This window comes from Corvus moneduloides, chromosome 1, assembly GCF_009650955.1.
Source record: "Corvus moneduloides isolate bCorMon1 chromosome 1, bCorMon1.pri, whole genome shotgun sequence".
NCBI classification, from domain to species: domain Eukaryota; kingdom Metazoa; phylum Chordata; class Aves; order Passeriformes; family Corvidae; genus Corvus; species Corvus moneduloides.
This window is the reverse complement of record NC_045476.1, coordinates 151,273,269-151,295,063: the sequence shown is the minus strand read 5'-3', so window position 1 is coordinate 151,295,063 and position 21,795 is coordinate 151,273,269. Positions and strand designations below refer to the sequence as shown.

The 21,795-nt window shown below is 43.6% G+C and overlaps 1 protein-coding gene across 1 annotated transcript; it reads right to left on the bottom strand.

Annotated features, from left to right (window-relative positions):
* Nucleotides 1–15,793: 15,793 nt before the first annotated feature.
* On the bottom strand, nt 15,794–19,927 carry UTP23 (UTP23 small subunit processome component). The gene is made up of 3 exons (XM_032131923.1): nt 19,695–19,927; nt 17,430–17,604; nt 15,794–16,552 (listed from the first exon to the last, which is right to left on the bottom strand). Exons 1-3 carry the CDS (start codon nt 19,880–19,882, stop codon nt 16,166–16,168), a joined length of 750 nt encoding a protein of 249 aa, XP_031987814.1. The 5' UTR covers nt 19,883–19,927; the 3' UTR covers nt 15,794–16,165.
* Between the last annotated feature and the right edge of the window lie 1,868 nt (nt 19,928–21,795).

The window sequence follows — 21,795 nt, the reverse complement described above, 5'->3', positions numbered from 1 at the left end:
ATACCCCCTGGTTACATTACAAAGAGAATCAGGTGGCAAATACACATTTACAACTCTTTATTCTAGGGCACAGAAATACCTTATTGATCTGAGCTTTGAACTGAAGCTCTGGGTACTCTGGGGAATCATGTTTCTTCTGAGTGAGTTGATCCAGCCTCTTACTCTTCTGTGAGAGATAGAGAAAATGAAGTATCATCTAATTTACTTGTGTGTATACATGAATACGGTGTCAGTGGTCCATTGTACAACATTTAAAATATGCAAGTGTCTCCTACAATATCTCGTATTGTATTTAATATTAAACAGGCCTTTTTTCCCAGTTACTGTTCACCTACTGCTTACCAAGCTGTGACTCAGCTGCTTCCTTCATTTCAAAAGCTTAATCTTTTTGGTCTTCAGTATTACTTTGTAAAGCACTTTATCAGGAAAAGCATGGATTTGTGGAGGGACGAGTGGGTGACCAAGCACCTTCCTGTGGCCTTTCTGTTTTCTCTGTCCCACTCTCAAGATACACAGGATTACCTTGGAGCTCTCTCAGCAGCATAAGTTTGAAAACTGAAAGAAGCATGATAATGATGATAAATGAAATATTTCCATTAGTGGGGGTGCATTTTGCATCAAAAATTAGCTAAATTATTGACAACATTACAGTAACACATCAAAGACAGGAAGACAAAACTCAGCAAAGAGGCTGGGGGTGCACAGGAAGTTGGAAGGGGACAAAGCTGAGACAGCTGACCCCAACTGACCAAAGGGATATTCCATAACATATGCTGTCATCGTCAGTGTATAAAGCTGGGGGGAAAAGAAGGAAGGAGGGAACATTCAGAGTGGTGGCATTTGTCAAGTCACTGCTACGTGTGATGGAGCCCTGCTTTCCTGGGAAAGTCTGAACACCCACCTGCCCATGGGAAGTGGTGAATCAACTCCTTGTTTTGCTTTGCTTGTGTGCATGGCTTTTGCTTTACCTATTAAACTCTCTTTTATCTCAATCCACACAAGACTTCTCTCTTAACACTTCATATTCTTGCCACCATCCCACCGGGGGGGGGGGCGTGGGGGGGTGGTGACTGAGTGTCTGTGTGGGGCTGAGTTACCAGCTGAGGTTAAACCATGGCACTTCCCCATCATCTGCTGAACCAGCAGAGTCCCAGGGCAGGTCTCAGAAGCTCCCCAGTGCATCCCAGCTGCGACAACAGGACCAGCAGGGTCTTGCTTGGAGCAGCCTTGCCATCAGTAGAGGTTCCCTTCTGCATGAACGTGCAGATCAGCAAAACCTCCAGTCACCGGTTTTCCTCCCTGCTGCAAGCTCCCAGAAGTGGCAAAAGTCCCAGTGAGAGCTGCTGAGAAGAGAGGATCTGCTTTGTTGATGCTGTGGATGTTTCTTGGCTAATAACCTTTGATTGTTTTTGGCTTTTTCACTGCACAGAATGGTCAGCAGTTGTTTATTCTTCTTGAAACTTGAACAAATTTGACATATTTCTGCAGTTGCTGTTACTTTGGTGAGCAATTTATCCCAGGGTCTTTTCACCATTTGTTTTCCTCTTCCAGCTGTTTGTTCACATCTCTTGGTATGATTTCATTAGATCAGCTTCAAGCTCAGAGTAGTCAATACCCCGGTTTATTTTACAGGTCATTGAGATGCAGTTCATCTTCTTGCTTGTAGCTTTGCAGACTGAAATTGAGATGCATCAACATTCCATTAATTTCTGGTTCTTTTCTACCCATCTTTTCATTTAGAGACATCCTACTTTTTCTAGGCCAATAATACACCCTTTATCCCGCTTCTTCCTATGCATTTTTTGATTCAGAAAATCACACTGGAGAACCAACTCATAGGGCTTTTCATCTACATATTCACCCTGTGGTTAGTTGTTTTGGCTCTGGTTCAGATAAAAAAGAATACCAGATGTAAATATTATACCTGTAGGCCCTGGGAAACTGAAAGAGAAAACTAGAGTTTTTCTGAGAGTGCACACAGTACGTGTAGGAGCTTCCTGTCTAAGACACGAAGTCCACAGGTCTGGACTGTGCAGCCTTACTTTGTACCTGGGCACCAGTCTTGGAGAATTCTGTGAGCAACAGTGAACAGAAAGAGGGCTGAGAAAGAAAAAAGGTATGATCACGCTGCAAAAAACATGGGCAACAAATTGCAAAGCTCAAGAATAGCACCAGATAGCCAGGATGGAAAATGCCCTAAAAATGTATGATTACTCTCTGCAGAGGCTTGCAGCTGAAATCTCAATACACTAAATGGACTATTTCCTTATCAAACCTGACAGAGGGCAAAGCAGACTGTGAGGTACTGTACAAATAAAACCTATGGCCATTATTTAAAGTCACCCTACTGCATATACTAACACCTTGAAATTCATCTACCAGTGAGAAGAGTTATTTTGTCCATGCCTAAGTCATATTTCTGAACCTTTTCTACCTGTCAGTCATTAAGTTAGAAATAATTATGAGATTGAATAGTATGTTACCGGAAAAATAAATGGTATGAGGAAAAAAAGCTCATTTTCCTCTGTTCAGCTTTGTTTTCCATGCTGCCTTCTGTGCCTTTCCCACTTTCTGTGTATTAGAAGATGGATTCATCCTAGTCTGAAGGAAGAGTCCAGTGGCCTGGAAATACTTTATTCTAAATGTGCATTTCTGATTGACAGAATCACAGAATCACAGATTCAACTAGGTTGGGAAAGACCTTTGAGACCTCATCAAGTTCAACCTATGACCAAACATCATCTTGTCAACTAGACCATGGCACTGAGTGCCACATCCAGTCTTTTCTTAAACACCTCCAGGGATGGTGACTCCACCACCTCCCTAGGCAGCCCAGTCCAATGCCCCCTCACCCTTTCTGTGAAGAACTTCTTCCTAATGTCCAACCTAAACCTCCTCTGATGCAGCCTGTGTCCTCTTGTCATATTGCTAGTTGCCTGGAGCCGTCTGACAGAACAAACAGGTGTGGTGGATTTTATTGAAGTGCGTTTTATTGAAAAGAATAAGCAAGGGTTCGTTTTTAAGGCAGCAAGGGTAAATCTGCTACAATTTTGCAAAGTTAATTAAAGTGGAACAATCTCGTGATTGCATTAGTGTACCTATTAAGACTAAATCAATAAACCAATGGGTTCAAATCACAGAATCAGTAAATTGATGCACTGAGTAATCAAACTGGAGTTTGATGTTGGCAGTGAAAGGAACTACTTTGTGTTAGTCCTGTTTCCAGCTTTCGTGAGAAAAAGGAGCAGAATTCAAGGAAAAGGGAGCTTCCTTTCCATCTCTGGCTTCAGGCTGTAGTCTAACCAGCTCATGAAACTATTTAGTCAGTGAGGAATCATTTTGGTTTCAGGGCCATGCCAAGAAAACATTGCAGTCCCATCCTGTTTCACTTTGAGGAAATCCGATTTAAAGAGTTCTGAGAGGTCCCTCTTTAACATGGCCTCTTCATGCTGAGCTGCTGCCAGTGGTTTCGGGTTAACTGCTCTCTCCAAATACCACAACAGCTACAAACTTCCCAAAGATGAAAAAAGACTTCTTCCATAAGTTGCATAATAAAGGTTACTAAGTGGACCTGGTGCCCTCAGGCTATCTGCCCAATTTCTTCCCATCAGCAAATTGCCAGGTACTGCTCTCAGGACCCATCTGCCTTGTGGAAAGGCTATTCCAGCACAGAGCTAGACATGTCCTGTAGTAATGATTCCAGCTGTGTGGCTTTGGAAGTGGAAAAGTCACCTGTGATTAGAGACACGTTTCCTTTGATTATATCCATGACTCTGAATTTGCTATTCCAGTACTGAATGTCCATCTAATTGTTTATGGCACATAGAAAGCCACTCATATGGATGTCACAGCACATCCTCCCTCCAGACCTTCTGGATTAAGTGCCTCTACACAGATCACCCTCCCTGCTGTCCCTGCTCTCTGTGCCCACTGATTAGCCAAATAAGTGGCAAAACTTCAAAACAATTTGAAATAATGACTTTATTTTATTGCTTGTTTTATTTAAAGTCCCTTTAAAACTCAAGCTGTCTTATTTCTCAGAAGAGAGACCTAAGCCTCCTTGCTGTGTCTGTGACTTTCTTGCTGCCCTGTTTTTATCCCAGCAATTTCAGGAGGCTATACTCTGTAAAACTAGATGCCATGCTATTTTCCAAATATTTCATGCATTTTCTTCTCATTACAGAGTAGTGCAAGGAAAACAGTGAACTTTTACTTGTGGAGATTTAGTTCAGGCTTCACTGGTAAATTTTTGAGAGCCACATTTTTTAAGATGCTTGAATATCCTGGCAGACAGCTTTGCAGGATTTTTAGTACTATTTTTACATCTGATTTGTAAGCTTTTGAGTTTCTAGCTCTCACTCAGATGAGTTCCGTCAGAAATCGGGTGTAATGCCAAATTACACCTGATGAGTGGTGGGTTCTTTGAAAAAATGTAAAATTGTTCCTATTCATTTACCTATGTTTCAAACCTCTGTTACTTTAGCATGCTAGTGTGCTAAGTGTCTCAGTAGGTATCTTTTCCTATGTTTATTCATTTTGGTGTATTGCTTCAGTTAGGAGGGTGAATGTCAGATGAACACACTCTTTAAGAATGGATTAGGATATTATGATCAGCACAAGACAAGGAAACTAAAATGCTGTAATTCTCATGCTTCACATGCAAAGTGGAAAAGATATTTCTGCTTTTGTTTTCTTGTGTATAACATAGGGTAGCAAAAGGTTCCCCTCCTGATGTCCATCAGCACAGGCTATTACACGAGAGAGTGTGGCTCCACACGTGATGTAGTACTATCAATATCGTTCCTGTCCGAGTGCAGTGAAGCCCTCTATGGTCTCTGGATCACATCAGACAGTCAGAATAACCAAATGACTTCCTCCAGCTGAAATCATTGTTGCAGCTAAAGGACTGGGGGTTCAGCCAGCTGGGCACAAACTCATCACACTTGGCAGAGCGGCCGGGGCTGTGCCACCACTGAGTAACTCAAGAGGGCTGGGTAGGCCATGGTATTCCTGTCATAGACTTCTGTAAGAGAAGGGGAAAATATACAGGCAGGTTAGTGTGCTTTACTGGATTTGACATGTTTTTAATGAATTTGAAAAAATGCATGGTAAATTCATTAAGACTTTTCCATGGGGGTCTCTAACCAGAATCCTCTAGCCGGGATTAGAAGGACTTGAGACAAGATGTAGAAGTTTTCGGCTTGGTTGAGGCCCAGAGAACACACTGGAATGATAAATACATGCTTCTCTCCTCATCTTCTTTCTTTCTCTGTAAAACGTTTAGGCTTAGATCTTCCCTGGAGATAAACTGGCCCCGTTTCAGTCATTGCAGCAGAGCTGCAGTAATTTACAAAGGGCCTGTGCATTTTAAATCACGGCAGTTATGGCAGAGAGAGAGGGAATATTGCAAACCGGGGTCTCTCCTGAAGGACCACGTCCCCTCCGGCCCCCCAGGTGCTCTCCCTGGCCCCACTCCAAGGCCGGGCTCGGCGGGGTTCTCTCTCCTCCACAGCGCCCGGCGTGAGCAGGGCACAAGAGGCGTCTGCGGAGCAGCGCTGCGGCTCAGTGCCCGTCCCGAGCCCACCCAGGCCAAGCCGTCCCGGCTGCCCCGGGACCCCACACTGCCCTGAGCCGCCCCGGGACCCCACACTGCCCTGAGCCGCCCCTGGGCCCGGGGAGCCCGGGCTGCCCCGCTCCCCTTCCCCAGCACAGCGGGGCCCGCCCGGCCCGCGGCCTCCCCCACATCCTGCGGCTTTCCACTTAGCGTCCCTCCGAAGTAATTAATGCAGAGGGCCGTATGCTGATTCCGCAGAGCCCATTAATCACTTTTGCTGAGGCACAGGGACTGTTTGTACAGAGTTTGCAGAGATTATCGCCGTGGCTCCGGGATTTGTCACGCTGCATTACAAATGGTGCTTTAGTGAGCTCCTGCGGTCCCAGGGGGCATAACCTGTCTGAGGCAAAGGCAAATATTGTTGAGCAGCAGAGGTTTCCCAAGAAGGGGCTTATCTGTTCCAGATTGCTTGATCATATAAATAGGACTTCAATATGAGATACAAATGCAATTAATTCCTCAAGGGTTACATTTGATAATGGCACAGAAATTAATCTTTGGTCACAGAAATAACACTGGCTGTTTCAGAGAATTCAAGTAAAAGCCTGTAGAGATATCCACTATCAAAAATACTGCTTTATTTTCCCTTTTGATAGAATTACATTATTATTATTATTGTAACCTGCTGAGATTTCTGTTTTGAAAATGTTCTAACAGGGGTTAATTCATTAGTAACCAAAGGGAAGGGCACTGCAGCCACAAAACAGCCGAGCCACAAGCACGGTCCTGCACAAGTGCTCCCGGCTTTGAGATCCAGTCTCCCATCCACAATCTGTTAGATGGAAGAGCCAAGATGGGACACACTCAAATATACCAAAAAAGTGGTGCTTATCACTAGTTGGTGAGCACGATGTCAAGAGAAATGTGTCCAGGGACTGGGATATACAGTTTTGGCCCAATCATGGAAAAAAAGCCATGCTGAGAAATCCTTCAGAAAAAAATGTGAAAGTGGGGCATTAGCCTTTTTCTTCAGCATAATGCTATCAGATATATTTGTGGTGGAGGTTAAGTTTGTATATAACTGGAGGGTAGTTGAGAAAGCCTTAATCAAATGTGATTTTATAAAAGTATACATGAAAGAAAAGTATTGTTACTTAGAAGTTTGGTAATTATGTATTTTGAGCAATCCTACCACCTGCAGCTTGAGTCAGCTAGCTATTTCAGAGAGTTCTGAAAGGCACAAGTGAACAGATGGTATGTTTGTGACACCATCAGGTAGTGGGCAATGAATATTAGTAAACTGGCAAGTGCCCACCAAAAATTATTCTAAAGCACATAATTAAATAAGTTATAAATAACAAAAACAGCAACAACAACTCCAAAAAATAATAATAAAAAATCTCAATGATTGAAGGAGTGGGGGGAGGAAACAAGATTTTTTTCAGATTAATTTTACAACCTTATTTCTTATCTTTTCTGGGTCCATTACACACAGAGACCAAGTAAAAATCTAATAAATTAAATGCCCCTCAGATATTTTACATAACTGAAGCTAATTGCCTACCATTTTGATATTGTCAAGCATATGTAATAACAATGTTCTAGTTCTCACTATCATTAAGGAGTAAATACAGACGAAAGCAAGTCCCCCAGAAATCACAAAAGGCCAGATAGATGAAAGAAAATTCCACTGTTTGGCATAATGCAGTGATTTGTTTGAATGCCATATCCCCATTTTAATTTTACTATCTTCTTCTCAGAAACTTGGCAGGTCTGCCTGGGTTCTGATAGCACCAATCTTTGTGCAAATTTATCTCACACTCAACCTTGACACAAGTGGTGGTGTTTGTGTTCAGGGCAACAATAAATCTGACTTCTTTTCTACACAAGACAAAAAGAAACACTGCAGTTCTGTGGGCATTCTAGTGATGATGCAGAACTCCTTTTTTTTTTTTTTTAATATCCAATTTAATTAATAAAAAACATTCTAACATAAGGAGACAACTCATATTCTGAGAAGTCATTATGGATACTGAGAGGCAAGGCCTTCAAGTGGGATAAAAATACAAACACAGGACTTGGGGGGAGATTCTAGCTATGGACATGCAGCCATGTAGCCTGTGAGGACTAAGAGAACCATGGCAGGGCATGCAGAGAGGCAGTCAAGAAAGCTAAGGATTGGCTAGACCTGAAATTAGCCAGAGATGTCAAGAACAACAAGAAATGGCTCTTCAGACACATGACCAATAAGCAGAATCACAGGTAAGACACAGGACCATTGCTAAACAGGCCAGGAAAATTAGCTGTTTCTCAGTGCAAGGCCACTGTCTATAATATTTGAAAAGTCATGGATACCAGGGGTGGATCCCCCAGGAATCAACACTGGGCCCCATGATGCTGAACATCTTCATAAAAGATCTGAATGCTGGGACTGAAAGCAGCCTCAACAAGTTTACTGATGACACCAAAGTAGATGGTGAGGGGGACACGTCAGAAGGGAGAGACATCTCACAGAGACATGGGCAGGCTGGGAGAGCAGGTGAGAAAGAACTGGATGAAGTTTAACAAATGCAAGGTCCTGCACCTGGGACACAACCAAACATAACCAAAGAGCCCAGAACAGGCCAGGATCTGTGCTTGGGGAGCAGCATCACTGAAAGGGACCTGGGGTCCAGGTGGATAACAAGCTGACCACGAGTCAGCAGCGTGTGGCTGCAGCCACAAAGGTAAACTGGATCCTGGGCTGCATCTGCAGGGGCTTAACTTGCAGTGGTAGGGACTTCACCATCCCACTCAGTGCTTGTCAGGCTGCACCTGGAGTAGTGTGTCTCGTTCTGGCCCCCACAATTCAAGAAAGATGTAAACAGACTGAGGAGGGTCCAAAGAGGGGCCATGAAGATTATCAGAGAGCTGCAGAACCTGTTCTGTGAGGGAAGACTGAAGGAGTTAGGTCTTTTTTCCGTGGAGAAGGCTCAGGGAGAGCTCATCACTGTATTCCAGTGTTTAAATGGTGGTTACAAGAGGACACTCCCTCTTCACCAAGAGTTTAATGGAGAATACAAAGGGCAACAGAAACAAGCGGCACTAGCAGAGGTTTCATATCAATATAAAAAAGACATTTTTTACACAAGGAGCAATCATTCAGTGGAACAATCTCCCCTGGTGTTGTAGTGCTAGGTTTAGTTTAGCAAGCTGCAGCGTTCCCTGAGGGCTCAGTGGAGCTGCTTAGGGCAGGACAGCCATTCTGACATCCCGTAGTCCTTTCCGGACGGCTCCACACTCTTGCTCCGGCCAGCTATCAGCTCTACAACACAGTGACGGCGAAGGAGGCGAGAAGGGTCTCTCCATAAGGGTTTAAGAGGATCTTTAATCTTAAATCTTGTCCCAGTGATCTCCAGAAGCAGAGAGACCCCGTGATCTGGGGACAGGGGGGTTTTGTCACTTTGCAGGGGCGGTGCATGGGTGGAGTTGGGGTACAGGAACCACTAGGGAGAACCCGAGGGAGTGGCCAGGGCTAGGAGCAAGGGAAAGCGGGGGGGGAGGGGGGGGGGGGGGGTTGGAACAATATAGGATCAGAAAAGCAGTGGGTAAACAGATCACCACACCCAGGGATGGGATAGAGTCCCCATTACTGGAGGTTTTTCAGACATCATTGAACAGGGTGCTAGATAATCTCCTTTAGGCTTCTTGTCCTGTGAATGGTTGGACCAAATGATCTTTCAAGGTCTTTTCCAACCTGGGCTGTTCTATGATTCTACCTTATTCAAGTTATCATTTACATCTTAATTTTAGGGTACAGGGATACAATCCTAAGCCTAGTGTGCAGCTCAGTTATATTAAGATTTATTGTGTATTGGGCAAAGACTGGCCTTTTACAATAGTATCAGCACAGCAGCCAGCTGAGTTGTGAATGCTAGTGATGCCAATCTCTGGAGGGCTTGGGAGCCCAGGGAAGCACATACACTGTCATTCCATGGGCAAGAAGCCCAGACATGTTCAAGGGCAATGGCATTCAGCTCAGGCACCCATGGAGTCCGTGGCAAACAAAGAGCTGAATGCAGAGTTCCTGTCCTGCACCTTTTCTCACAAGACTCTTCCTGTCCACACTCTTCCTTGAAGAACATCCATCAGAAAGCAGAGACTCTGGTTTTCTCAAGTGTGCCTGACTAAGCAGAAATTTGCTTTCCTGTTAGGTGCTGCTGTTTGTGACACTTCAGCTTGGAAAATAGATGAGTGAGGGGAAATATCACGGATGTCTCTTCAATCACAAGTGGCATGGGAAGAGTGACTAAGGAATTGATGCTTTAGGTTTTAACTTCTATATTTTTCAAATCCTGTACTGCCTAGTAACTCTGAAGTTTCTTGTGGCCTGTTAGCTACTGTTCTATTATGCCAGTTAGACATAATAAGCCACTCTAGGTTTGCTCTCCAAGGACACCTACATTGTCCCAGGCCCCAAAATATGTAAACTAAGGCCTCTGAAGAGGAGGGCAAACTTGGGGTAGTTGCATCATTAACTGGGGTTGCAATTGGAGAATTGATCCTGATATGCAAACGGACCAAACTTACAAAAGTGTGAAGAACTCGTCACCCAGGGTTCATCTTGGGTGTAGCCTTTTAACTCCCCAGGGTGTATCTTGAATGCCCTTCAAATAAATACCTACTTCTATTCCCTTATTCTTGTCTAGTCTCTGTTTTTAGATGGCCATCTCAGGCATCAGAATGACTGCTTAAACTTTCACCCATTATAAGAGCCAGCTGGTAGGCAGTAGATTCAAAACTGACACATTATTTTTCATAAGATGTGTTCAAGTTGTGCAACTCCTTGCCACAGAAAATCAGAGGTTTAAAGTTTACATGGTTCCAAGGAGAGATTGAACGAATCAGTGAAACAGAAATTCATTGTCTGCTGTTAAAACCAAAATATTTTTCTTGGGTCAGGAACTCCCTAATAAATTGTCAAAAAGTTGGAAAGTCATTTGGGGAAGCACCAAAAAGATGTTTTGTCAATTTTCATTCTACTCCTGAGGAACAACATTCAGCCACTATTGGAGGCGTGATGCTGGCTGAGACAGATTTTTGGACCATCCCAGAACAGCCCTGCTTGTATTCTTGGGAGCTGAAAGAGAGGTCAGGGTAGAAAGGGGGAGCCAGAAATTCTAGAATAGTGTTCCCTGCATTTGTTCTGAAAACCTGCCTATCGAAGTGGGTGCCAATTCACAAAGTGAAAAATTTCTTCAGTGTTTCTCCAAGACGGTCTAAAAGAGTATCTGCCCTGAAGAGTCAAATCAGTAGTTTCTTTGGCCCCAGAGGAATTAACATGGCTACATGATCATTCTGGATCAACGAGAAGTCAAGACTGCGACAAGAAACTTTGAGGTCCCCTACTGAGTTCTTGGAAGGAGATTAGACTTTAAAAAGAACCCATACCATGCCAGAACTTCTGGCTGGCTATCCCAGAGTATTGCTGTGAGTACCCTCAGGAGCAATTAACCCTATCAGTAATGGCATGAGTAGGGGTGCTCCTGGATGTAATATCTGCATGCTGGGCAGTGAGCCACACGCAAGGTCAGGCAAGATCTACAGCAGAATGATTTGGCTGCAAACCTGCAGTTCTGCAAAGTGTATGATATTGAAAAACCATAAAGATACCAAGTGTTTGGTGTCATGAGACCGACATTCTGCAGGACTTCTTGGGCTATCAGCACAGGATCTGTGAGTGGTTTAGTCAGTCCAGCTCACTGTTTTGAAAAGGCAGAAACTGAGCCACAAAGGGTAATGAGGTTTTCTAAATGTAATTAGAAGGATTTTTTATAAAACTTGTTTATAGTTTATTATTCTGTTCCCTACTCTGCTGAGCCATTTCTGGTTCATCTTTCACTGCTGACCAATTCTTTTCTCCAGTTAACACCCTGAAACCCTCATGTATATTTTTCTCTTTTCCTTGGTTTCTTTAAATCTCAGTGACTAATATATTGTCTTTTTTCTTCCACCCAGCTCTCAGCTCTGGGTTGTTTTTAATTGGACCCTTGTTAACAGCTTCATTGTTTTCCTGTATCCATACACAAAGCACAGCTGCATGTGCTCCCTTCAACCGCAGGAGAAGAAATCAGAAAACAAAGTCCCCCCAAGGGAGCCCAGCCTGTCTCTTCTATAACAAGCTGTAGCAACTTTTACAAAATGACTGCCTCCATGCTCAGACAGCTGAGCTCTCTGAGACAAATCTGGGGCTTGGAGTGCACAGACATAATAATTACCAGAAATACATCACAAGCTCCTTTCCCAGCATTAGTTAGGCCATTCCTAAATCACAAGGTGCCATCTCTCTCTCACTCCTGACTCTCTGGGTACGAAAACTTTTGCTTTCTGTCATTCTCTCTCGGAATACTGCAATTTTTCTCCCTTAAATTGTAAATGATAACACCTGCTGGGGCTCTTATTTGTTCATTCCCGTATCTCTGGCTGCTCCCTGTGTGAGATATTACGCCCACACAGAGGTATGAAATATACAGTAGCTGTTTGTGAAACTTCTATATGAAAGATGCAGTGAGTATAAATAATGGTATTGTTCCGACCTTCTTCATCTTGTATCTGACAGAACATGTTCAAAAAACTCCAGGAACACTATAAAGCTGATGGTGAAGTCATTCACACTGTATCAGTGTAGCTGAAAACAAATGAGCAGGACTGATCTGGACATCCTATTTTCCTTTCACCACCAGAATGTATGTATTCCTCAAGTCATACCATATTCATATTTACTTTAATGATTCAACATCCCAGGTTCCAGAAGCTTCTAATTAACTCATCTATTTAGTGTCATTAACAGATGCTCAGGGAGTGATTTATTGTGTAGTACTGGATCACACTAACATATAAATCCAGCCAATTGAATTGGCAGGCAGTCTAGGTAAATATCTTCTGCTGCTGGTAGATGAGATTCCGTCCTAAATTCAGCATTAATGCCCTGCAGACTGTGGCTGATGTATTATTGTTTTCTTCTTCTATTACTCTGCACATGTAGCATACACTGTATTGTACAACACCGGTTATTTCCCTTCTTTTAAGAAAAAGATTTCGTGAGCTACTGCCTAGGATTTGGGGTAAATGTTTATGCTGTCTGAGAAAAGACGAAATCAATAGCCCCAAAGAAGTTTTTGGTCAAGCTCCTTTTAATTTACCTCTGGCTTCTGTAGTTTCAAAACTGAAACCAGTCCCTCTAGCACCCTAGAGCAAAACAATCCTGAACTTCATAAGAGAAGTTATATTGGGAACCCTGTCTATAGCAGAGTTGTGGCCACAACTCCAGACCTTTGATTGATGAAGAAGGCAGTACATGGAGTGAACACCTATGGCAGCAAAGTTAGCTCCATGGGTACTCCCACAGTGGTGTTTCTGACAGGCCCAGGAATGCTCCTAGAGATTCACACCACTGAATTCCTAGAGGGACCTGTCATGGTTTATAGCCTGGGCCAGCTAAACCTCACCAAACGCAGCAGGCAAAGGCAGCGCAGCCCCAGAGCACCCGCAGGGCCCGCTCTCCGGGAGCCGCAGCGGTGTGAGCTGCGAGAGCCCAGCCCGGGCAGAGCCAGCCCTGCCAGCTGGGCTCGGTGCTGCCGGCTGCTCCCGGGATTACTGATTTAATGGTATAAATACAGCCAGTCAGCTGCGGCCTGCAGGCCTTGCTTCACTTGGAAACTAGGCTGGGCTTCTCTTTCAAATTTCAGAGCGGTAAAACACATGGTCTGGTTGCCTCTGCTTGTTGCCTGGGTGGGAGCTCTCCCCCACAGCTGACAGACAAATTACTTACCACGCTGGAGGAGAGTTGCAGGTATGCGGCAGATAAATTTTCCAGTTTTTCTCTTAAGAGCTCACTCCCCTTCGTATTCCAGTTCTTCCCAATGGCAGCACCGTGAGTCCTTAGTGTTCAAATTCTAAGGAAACATAGATAAATATTGTTTTAAATTCCTTAAGGTGGGAGTCATCAGGGGACTGTTACTCTTTTTTTTACAGAAATTATGTTTTTGTCTGTTTACAGTTTTTTAAAAAAGGCGTTTTTAAGCTTTGTGTTTTAATGACAACGAAAGGGACTACTGTAAATAATTAGAGTATTTTCTGCTCTATTTTTAAAAACAATATTTTTAGTAAAGTTTCTGGGTTTTAATATACTTTTGACTCAGAATGAGATTTTGATGGTGAACCAACTCTGCTGTCTGCTCTAAGATTTACTTACAGCAGTGATGTCTGTGGGTGGGTTTTGGGAGTGGGAAAAAATATAAGCAATATTTATGGAGGAATGGGAAGCAAAACTACATTAATATGGGACTGTGCCCAAATAAATGAGTGTATAGGGACTGTGACAGCTTGAGAAAGGGGATATACATCAAACAAATATGCTGCATTAAGGTATTTCTAGGAGTTACTGAATTTCTCCTCAGGACGCACTTCAGCAATCCATGTAGGAACAATACCACGATGAGCGTGACTGTTTTAAGTGTCAATTAAAGCTTTCATCTTGACTACAGCACCCTTCTTCCCTGCTTCTGTCTCTCACAGTCCGTACCAAAGATGTATATGGTCTCTCATACGGAACAATACAGCCACAGTCTGCTTCTAGCAGCTGTGTTGCGAGGAAGGCCTGTGCTGGGGCTACAGCAGCAGTGTCCCATGCTGGAAGCACAGAGCACACCACACACCTCCCTGTGCTGGCCAGAGGGAACGTTCTGAAGACATGACCCCACACAGTCTGCTAAGACTGGCCAACTCCCATCACTTGAGCTGGTTTCTCAAACTCTGTGAAACAACTGTCCATATAATTTGAAAAGCCAACAGAAAGCATCATACATTATAGGTGTGTGCTCCAGACGTTCAAGAAGCTGTTCAGACAGTGCACAAGAACTACTTTGCAAATGCATGATACACAGGCTGAAGAATTGTTTAGAACACACAGCTTAAACCCATGTAGGTCAAGAAACAGAAAGCTTTCCTTTTAAGAACATCTCAGTTAAGAAGAAATGCATCGAGAAAAGTTAAAAATCTGGCGAGAAATGACTGGAACAGTGTGAGAGTACACTGATGCCACAGCATGTGCTATGTCACATACCTCTATTGTCATCTCAGTCACTCACTTCCTACTCTAATGCCACAAAACATTTAAGGAGGCATAGGAAGCAAGAGTTACTATAGAAAATCAGGTACTTGAAACAGTTTTGGAAACTCTCTCCTGGTGCTGCTTTAGGCTGGAATAGTTTTCTTCACAGTATCTATGTTTTTGGATTTGTGCTTAAGTGTCGGGATGTTTTTGTTATTGCTGAGCAGTGCTTATAAAGGGTCAAGGCATTTTTGCTTCTCACCCTACCAGCAAGTAGGCAGGGGAGACAACAAGGAGTTGGAAGGGGACACAGCCAGGGCAGCTGATCCCAACTGACCCTAGGGATATTCCATACCATATGGCATAACACTCAGCATATAAAGCTGGGAAAGACAGTGGGAAGATGTTCAGAGTGGTGGCATTTGTCTTCCCAAGTCACCATTACACTTGATGGAGCTCTGCTTTCCTGGGGATGGCTGAACACCCGCCTGTCCATGGGAAGTTGTGAATTCCTTGTTTTGCTTTGCGTGTGTTTTGTGTGCTTTGCATGCTTTTTACTTCCCCTATTAAACTGTCTTTATCTTAGGCCAGAAGTTCTCTCGCTTCACCCTTCTGATTCTCTCCATCCCAACACAGGGGAAGTTGACTGAACGGCTGCATGGGGTTGAGCTGCCATATGGGGTTAAACCACAACTCTCCCCCAACCCAGTTCTGTTCTGTTCATAACCTTACAAAACAGCAGAACAGGCAGCAGGGCCTGAGTCCCATCACCTTCAGCTGCTTGTTTTCCAGGACTCCTGCATGGCTCTGCTATACTGTGATGGCATTACCAGTGCTTTGATTTAGCATTTTTAAGTTGCATTTTTCCTATTAAAAATTAAGAACAAACTACAGATAAAATAGGCAAGACTAAAGATGCCCTTACAGTGCCAGGAATATCAACACATTGCACACCCTCCAGGATTTTCTTAATAAATAAAGATCAACACCAAGAGACATTGGTTCATATGGCACTTACAGAGAAATTTAGGCTGGACAGGGCTTTCGAGGGCTTGCGGTCTCTTTGCAAGAGTTAACTTTTGTATTCAAACAATAGAGATAAATAAGATATTGTGTTATTTTAGGTAAGTTTCATGATCTCCAACAAGCCAGTTGTAAAAACTAGTTTTATTAACAACCTCGATTTAGAAAGAAGTCTAATATCCCACCAACATCCACATGTAAGCCAAGAAGCATTTCTAAAAAATTGCTACATATCATGTGAATTTTGACACAAACCAAGATGCTGGAGAGAGTAACAAAATATGAGGGTTCCTAAGTATTTTGTCACAAACCCAATACTAAATAACAATAAATTATTAGGACAATAACCTACAAATGTTGTGATACAGTAATAAGCAGAACCATCTCATAAAAATAAATTTTAATATTAACAACTCAATTTCATATGACTGCATATTAATATTTTTTTTCCAAAGTTCTAACAATGTTCAAGCTCTGTGGTGTTTACAAAGATGGGTTTATTCTCCTTCATTCTTCTGCACTGACTGCATGGCTTCTGCTTTAACTCTATTTCGTTTTCTTTTTCTTCTTTTCTTCTTTTCAGCAGAAGGCTCCTGACCCTCCTGTGTTTTCTTCTTTTTCTTCTTCAGACAGCTGAGAGGATTGGGGCCGCCTGCCCTTTTGCGTTTTCTTCTCTTTTCACCTTCTTGCTTTACTAGTCCTTCTTTTTCTTTAAGCTCCACAATACTTTGTTTTTGGTACTCTGGAACAAGCTGATTTGTCTGCAACTTTTGAACAAATGCCAAAGATTTAGGAGAAGGTTTGTCTAGCACCATAGTGTTCTGAATAATAAAGAGGAGAGGAATGCCAGGCTTCCTTTTCACTTTGTTTGATAAGTCCTGGTCCTGCAAAATTAAATACTTTAGTCAATATTTTTGGATTAAATGGTATTTGCAATTCAAATGTACCTACTTTTAATACAAAACTATGAAGATAAATTACATTATAAAAAAGATAAGAAACTTAATCTAGCAGATATACATTGGTATATCTTTCAGAGCACTCTAAATTTCAACTTCTCTCCTGACTAGCTGTATTTCTGATGCAAAATTTATCAACATTTTTTTTTCCTGCACGTATATGCATACATACATTTTTTGAGGAAAAAGTCCCAATTCACTTGTATGCAGACCACCATAACACAAGAAGTAACATAATTTCTTCTGTAATAATTTTCAAACTCCTGTGTCTTACATAAATACGAAGAATTCTACTACAAACCATTTTATATATATTGTGTATCATTTATACATGCAGTCCCAATAACAAACCCAAGAAAAAACTGCCTTTCTTATTTGTATAGTTATTTATTCTTTACTTCAAGATTTTTTAAAATTGAAGTTATATGGATGTTAACAATTTCATTTTTCAGACTACTGTGCAAAGCAGTTCAGGGAAGGGGATGCACACACAAGCAATATACAAATTAGCATTCACGAGTTGTTTTTTACATGTCAATAGGTAGTCATGATGTTTTGTACACTTTCAGCTCAACTACTCAATATCATTACAAAGTAAAAAAAATCTAGTTGTTCAAGTAAGAGAAAAGATTACCTGATTCATAATCAGGAAATACATTAAAGAGCAAGTAAGGCTTTACATGATTAATTCCCACAAACTATTTAAAAACCTCATAATCGAGGTTATTGTAGGCTTCTTTATCCTTAGGTATCAAAGCATCACTTCAAAAGAAATGGACTTATATTTCCCATGAGCTTTTACCTGTGTAGCAATAAAGAAGTGATGAGGGTTGCCATCATCAATCATGGAAAGTAAACAGGTTGAACCACTCACAGGATTCTTATGGTGAGAACAGCTTCGAACTTCAAATCTCTGGGCAATTAATTTTGCTCCATACAGTGCTTTCCCCAGTGATTCAAGTTCTTTTATAACACATCTGAAAACCAAAAGAGACAATGATTTTTAAACAAAAAAACCTCATACTTTTTACAACAGCAAAAGGCTGATGTGAGTTACTTAGGAATGAGCAACACCCAGTTGTTCAGGCTCTATGATTTGTAAATGGCAACGAGAAAAAAGCAATAGCCCATCTGAAGACATCAGCAAGGTTTCCTTGGCTGTAAACAAGATTAACCAGTAATAACATTAAGATATATTAAATGATTTAAAAATGATTCACATCAGTGACAATGCTGAGTCCTTAAATTTAAGTTTGGATACTACCTAGCATATGAACCACTACTTAACAAATAAAATTATTTTTTAAATTTAATTTATTTTAAAATTAACTTATTATAAAACTTTAAAATTTAATTTATTTTAAAAAATGGAAATAAAAGATCTGGGGAACAATAGGCCAGTCAGTCTCACCTCTGTGTCTGGCAAGATTATGGAGCAGATCCTCCTGGAAAGTACATAAATCATGTGGAAAACACGGAGCTGACTGGTGACAGCCAACATGGCTTCACTAAGGGGAAATGATGAAAAATATGGTGGCCTTCTATGACAGAGTTACAGTGCTGATGGATAAGGAAGGGCAACAGATGTCACCCAACTGGACTTATGCAAAGCTTTTCACACTGCTCCACACAACATCCTTGTCTTTAACCTGGAGGCATGGATTTAACAGATAGATTACTTGGTGGATATGGGATTCACTGGAGGGTTGCACTTGAAGAGTTCCAGTAAACAGCTCAATGTCCAAGTGGAGACCAGTGACAAGTGTCATTCCCCAAGGGTTGGTATTGGGACCTGTTTAATATCTTTGTCAGTGACATGGACAGTGGGATCCAGTGCACCCTCAGCAAGTTTGCCATTGACACCGAGCTGTGTGGTGCAGTTAACTCTCTGGAGGGAAAGGATGCCATCCAGAGGGGCCTGGGCAGGCTTGAGATGGGCTTGTGTAATCCTTATGAAGTTCAACAATGCCAAGTGCAAGGTCCTGTATATGGGTCAGGGCAACCCAAGCACAAATACAGGCTGGGAAGAGAATGGATTGAGAGCAGCCCTGATGAGTGACCTGGAAGGTGTTGGTGGACAAGACACTCAACATGAGCTGGCAGTGTGAAAGCCTGGGCTGTGTCCAAGGCTGTGTCCTGGGCTTCATCAAAAGCAGTGTAGGCAGCAAGGTGAGGAAGGGGATTCTCCCCATGACTCCACTCTAGTGAGACCCCACCTGGGGGTCACAGCGAGTCAGCTCATTTCCCCGGCAAGGTTCTTTTCATAACATTGAGGTGCTGTCTCAGCAACTCAGTGTTCTGACAGCAGAGAAAATGAGTCCATTCAGCTGGCCTACGTGGAACCTGGTCAAAATGACCAACAGATATTGCTTAAAGAAGCAGCAAGAAGTGACATTTCTACATGACAGGAATACAGTTTGGATCAAAACAATTCCCAAACACTTCACAGCTAAGGACATGACTCAATACTTCATACTGTTTGGAAGTGCAGGCCAGTTCCATATGCTGTGCAAGAAGGCTCAGTGTGTTTTTCAAGCCGAAGGTATACATCTTCCTGGTATTTTCACTAATTGCCTCCCTAGTGGGCAGTTGGCTATTCTGTGTTATTGCAGATATACAATGTAACTGGGTTTTTGTATTTTAATACATACAATAAACATAAGTAATAACAAAGGCAACTTGGATGCAACTTCAGTATGTAGTGTACATGCTTTACTTCCATGTCTTTGTCTAGCACATTGTTGTCCTCTCTTGTCAACAGCTACTTTGGAAACAACCTGGCACTGGTAGGCTGCAGCTCCAGCAAGGCAGGAACTCGCCAGGCCCAGGAGATCTCAGCTTGCCCCTGCTGTTACTTCACCAATCAGACGCGGCGGGTGGGAAGGGCCTGGGAAGAGACCCACCCGGCCCTCCCTCACACAGCGGGCTTACCGCTGGCCCCTCATGCCACCTTCGGAAAGGCAGCAGGGTCTGAGGAATGCTCCCAACCTCTTGCAAGTCACCCTCAGCCCCCAGCGCCACCTCCTCCCCAGGGCCCCGGGAGGCCGGAGCGCGCTCCCCGCCGTACCGCGTGGTGCAGAGCTGCGCGGCGCCGTCCAGGTACCCGGGCAGCTGCTCCCGGATCTGGATCTTGTTGCGGAGCGCGGCCTGGCAGAAGGTGCCGTCCAGCAGCACCTGGAAGGGCTCGCGGAACTGGAAGTTGTGCTTGTAGAAGCCCATTATCTTCTTGGCGTGTTTCTGTCTCGTCACCCCCATGGCGCCCGCGCCGCCGCCCGGAACGGCCGCGGCTGCCCCGGAAGCTGCGCCAGGCCCGGGCGGGGCCTCTCCCGGAGAGCCGGAACCGGCCGGGCAGCGCCGGGGCCGCGGGGCCTCCTCCGGAGAGCCGGAACCGGCCGGGCAGCGCCGGGGCCGCGGGGCCTCCTCCGGAGAGCCGGAACCGGCCGGGCAGCGCCGGGGCCGCGGGGCCTCCTCCGGAGAGCCGGAACCGGCCGGGCAGCGCCGGGGCCGCGGGGCCTCCTCCGGAGAGCCGGAACCGGCCAGGCAGCGCCGGGGCCTGCCCCGCAGAGCCGGGACCGGCCGGGGTCACGGTGCGTGGCCGGGGAGCTGCCCCGCCCCCGGAGGGTCCCACCTGCCCGTCCATCCCAGCATACGGGCAGCCTCAGGGCTGGTTCACTGCCCCTTGTTTTGCGGTGCTGTGCTGGTTCCTGCCGTTTGCTGAGGTCAGAAATGCAGAGTTTTCTTTTTTTACTAGTTCACTGTATTGATAAAATCACAGTTGCTGTCGCAGAGACAGTAGTTTAATCACACTTCAGCACACAGAATCACATAATCAATTCGGTTGGAAAAGCCCTCAGAGGTTATCGAGTCCAACTTAGGACCCAACACCAACTTGTCAACCAGACCATGGCACTGAGTGCCATATTCAGTCTTTCCTTAAGCATCTCCAGAGGCGGTGATTCCACCTCCTCCCTGGGCAGTCCATTCCAATGTCTAATCACCCCTTCTGTTGAGCAATTCCACCTAATGTCCAATGTAAACCTCTCCTGGCACAGGTTAACACTACATCCTCTCACCCTGATGCTGGTTACGTGGAAGGTTTAGGAATACTTAGGAACGTTTAATCAGTGCCCATTTATATTGTTTGCCTGTATTGGCTACATCAATCTAAGTTCAATGTGCACAAAACCGAAGTTGAAAAGCCCATTCTACATTTTAATAACTTTTTTTCTGTGACTATTTAATTACACTGCAGCCTGGGGACACAGCCGTCATTGAAAAAGCCATTGCACAAACTCCTCCCTGTCCAACACAAAACATGAGCACACCAGGCATCTGGCATTAAAAACTGAACTTAATGCCCTTGGTTTTAGGCAGGCAAGGGGATGTGATACCTTAACACCATCAAAATGATAATTGGAGACATCTGTCTTGCTATGCAGGTTCCACAGGAGACATCTTTCTGCCTGAGAAAACTGTATTACAAGCAAAACCACGGCAAGCACCTGCCAGTTTGCTGTAATCAGTCAGGCTGCTCTAAGGTTGTTTAAGCAAATACCCAGCTGTCATATTGGCCTTTTTGCTAGAAAATAGATATGGAAAATAAGTGCTTCCAAGCAAGTTAGTTGGTGTTAAGAGAAACTGAAAAATAAAGGATTTGATTACTATTCTAGAATTCAAATGTTTACATGGGAAGATATTTCAAAGCACTTAGAATGAAGAGTGCAAAGAACAGGTGATTGAGAATATTTTCCATGGGATCCAGTTGTGCTGTTGACAGTATTTTTCTGCCATTAAATCCTTCTTTCCAACTGTCTTCAGGGGACAGTTGTGCGTGCTCGTATCATGGACATACATGGATATATGCCGCCTTATGAGCTAAGTGAAATGTTGAATTCATTATTAGACATAGTCTTATATCTAAAGATCTTTATTAAACTTCAGTCCTGTGGCTGACACGTTTCCATAATGCCACGATGACCCAGTTCTCCTATCTAACTGCACAGTTTCATTATTGAAAATGTTAAACAAAAACATTCAGAAAAACTCCAAAGTAAAACCTTACTAGACAAATTATTTTTTCGTCAAGTAGGTTTTTGCTTGCTTGTTTTTGCTTTGTGTGTATGTGATGACAACTAAGTAACTGCCCAAAGACAGGCAGTTATTCCATA

Coding starts and splice junctions, on each gene's coding strand:
- UTP23 (XM_032131923.1), bottom strand. CDS start 19,882: ATGGGGGTGACGAGACAGAAACACGCCAAGAAGATAATGGGCTTCTAC. Junction 17,605..19,694: donor GCGCAGCTCTGCACCACGCG/GTACGGCGGGGA, acceptor TTTGGTTTTCAG/ATGTGTTATAAAAGAACTTG. Junction 16,553..17,429: donor ACTTCTTTATTGCTACACAG/GTAAAAGCTCAT, acceptor TTAATTTTGCAG/GACCAGGACTTATCAAACAA.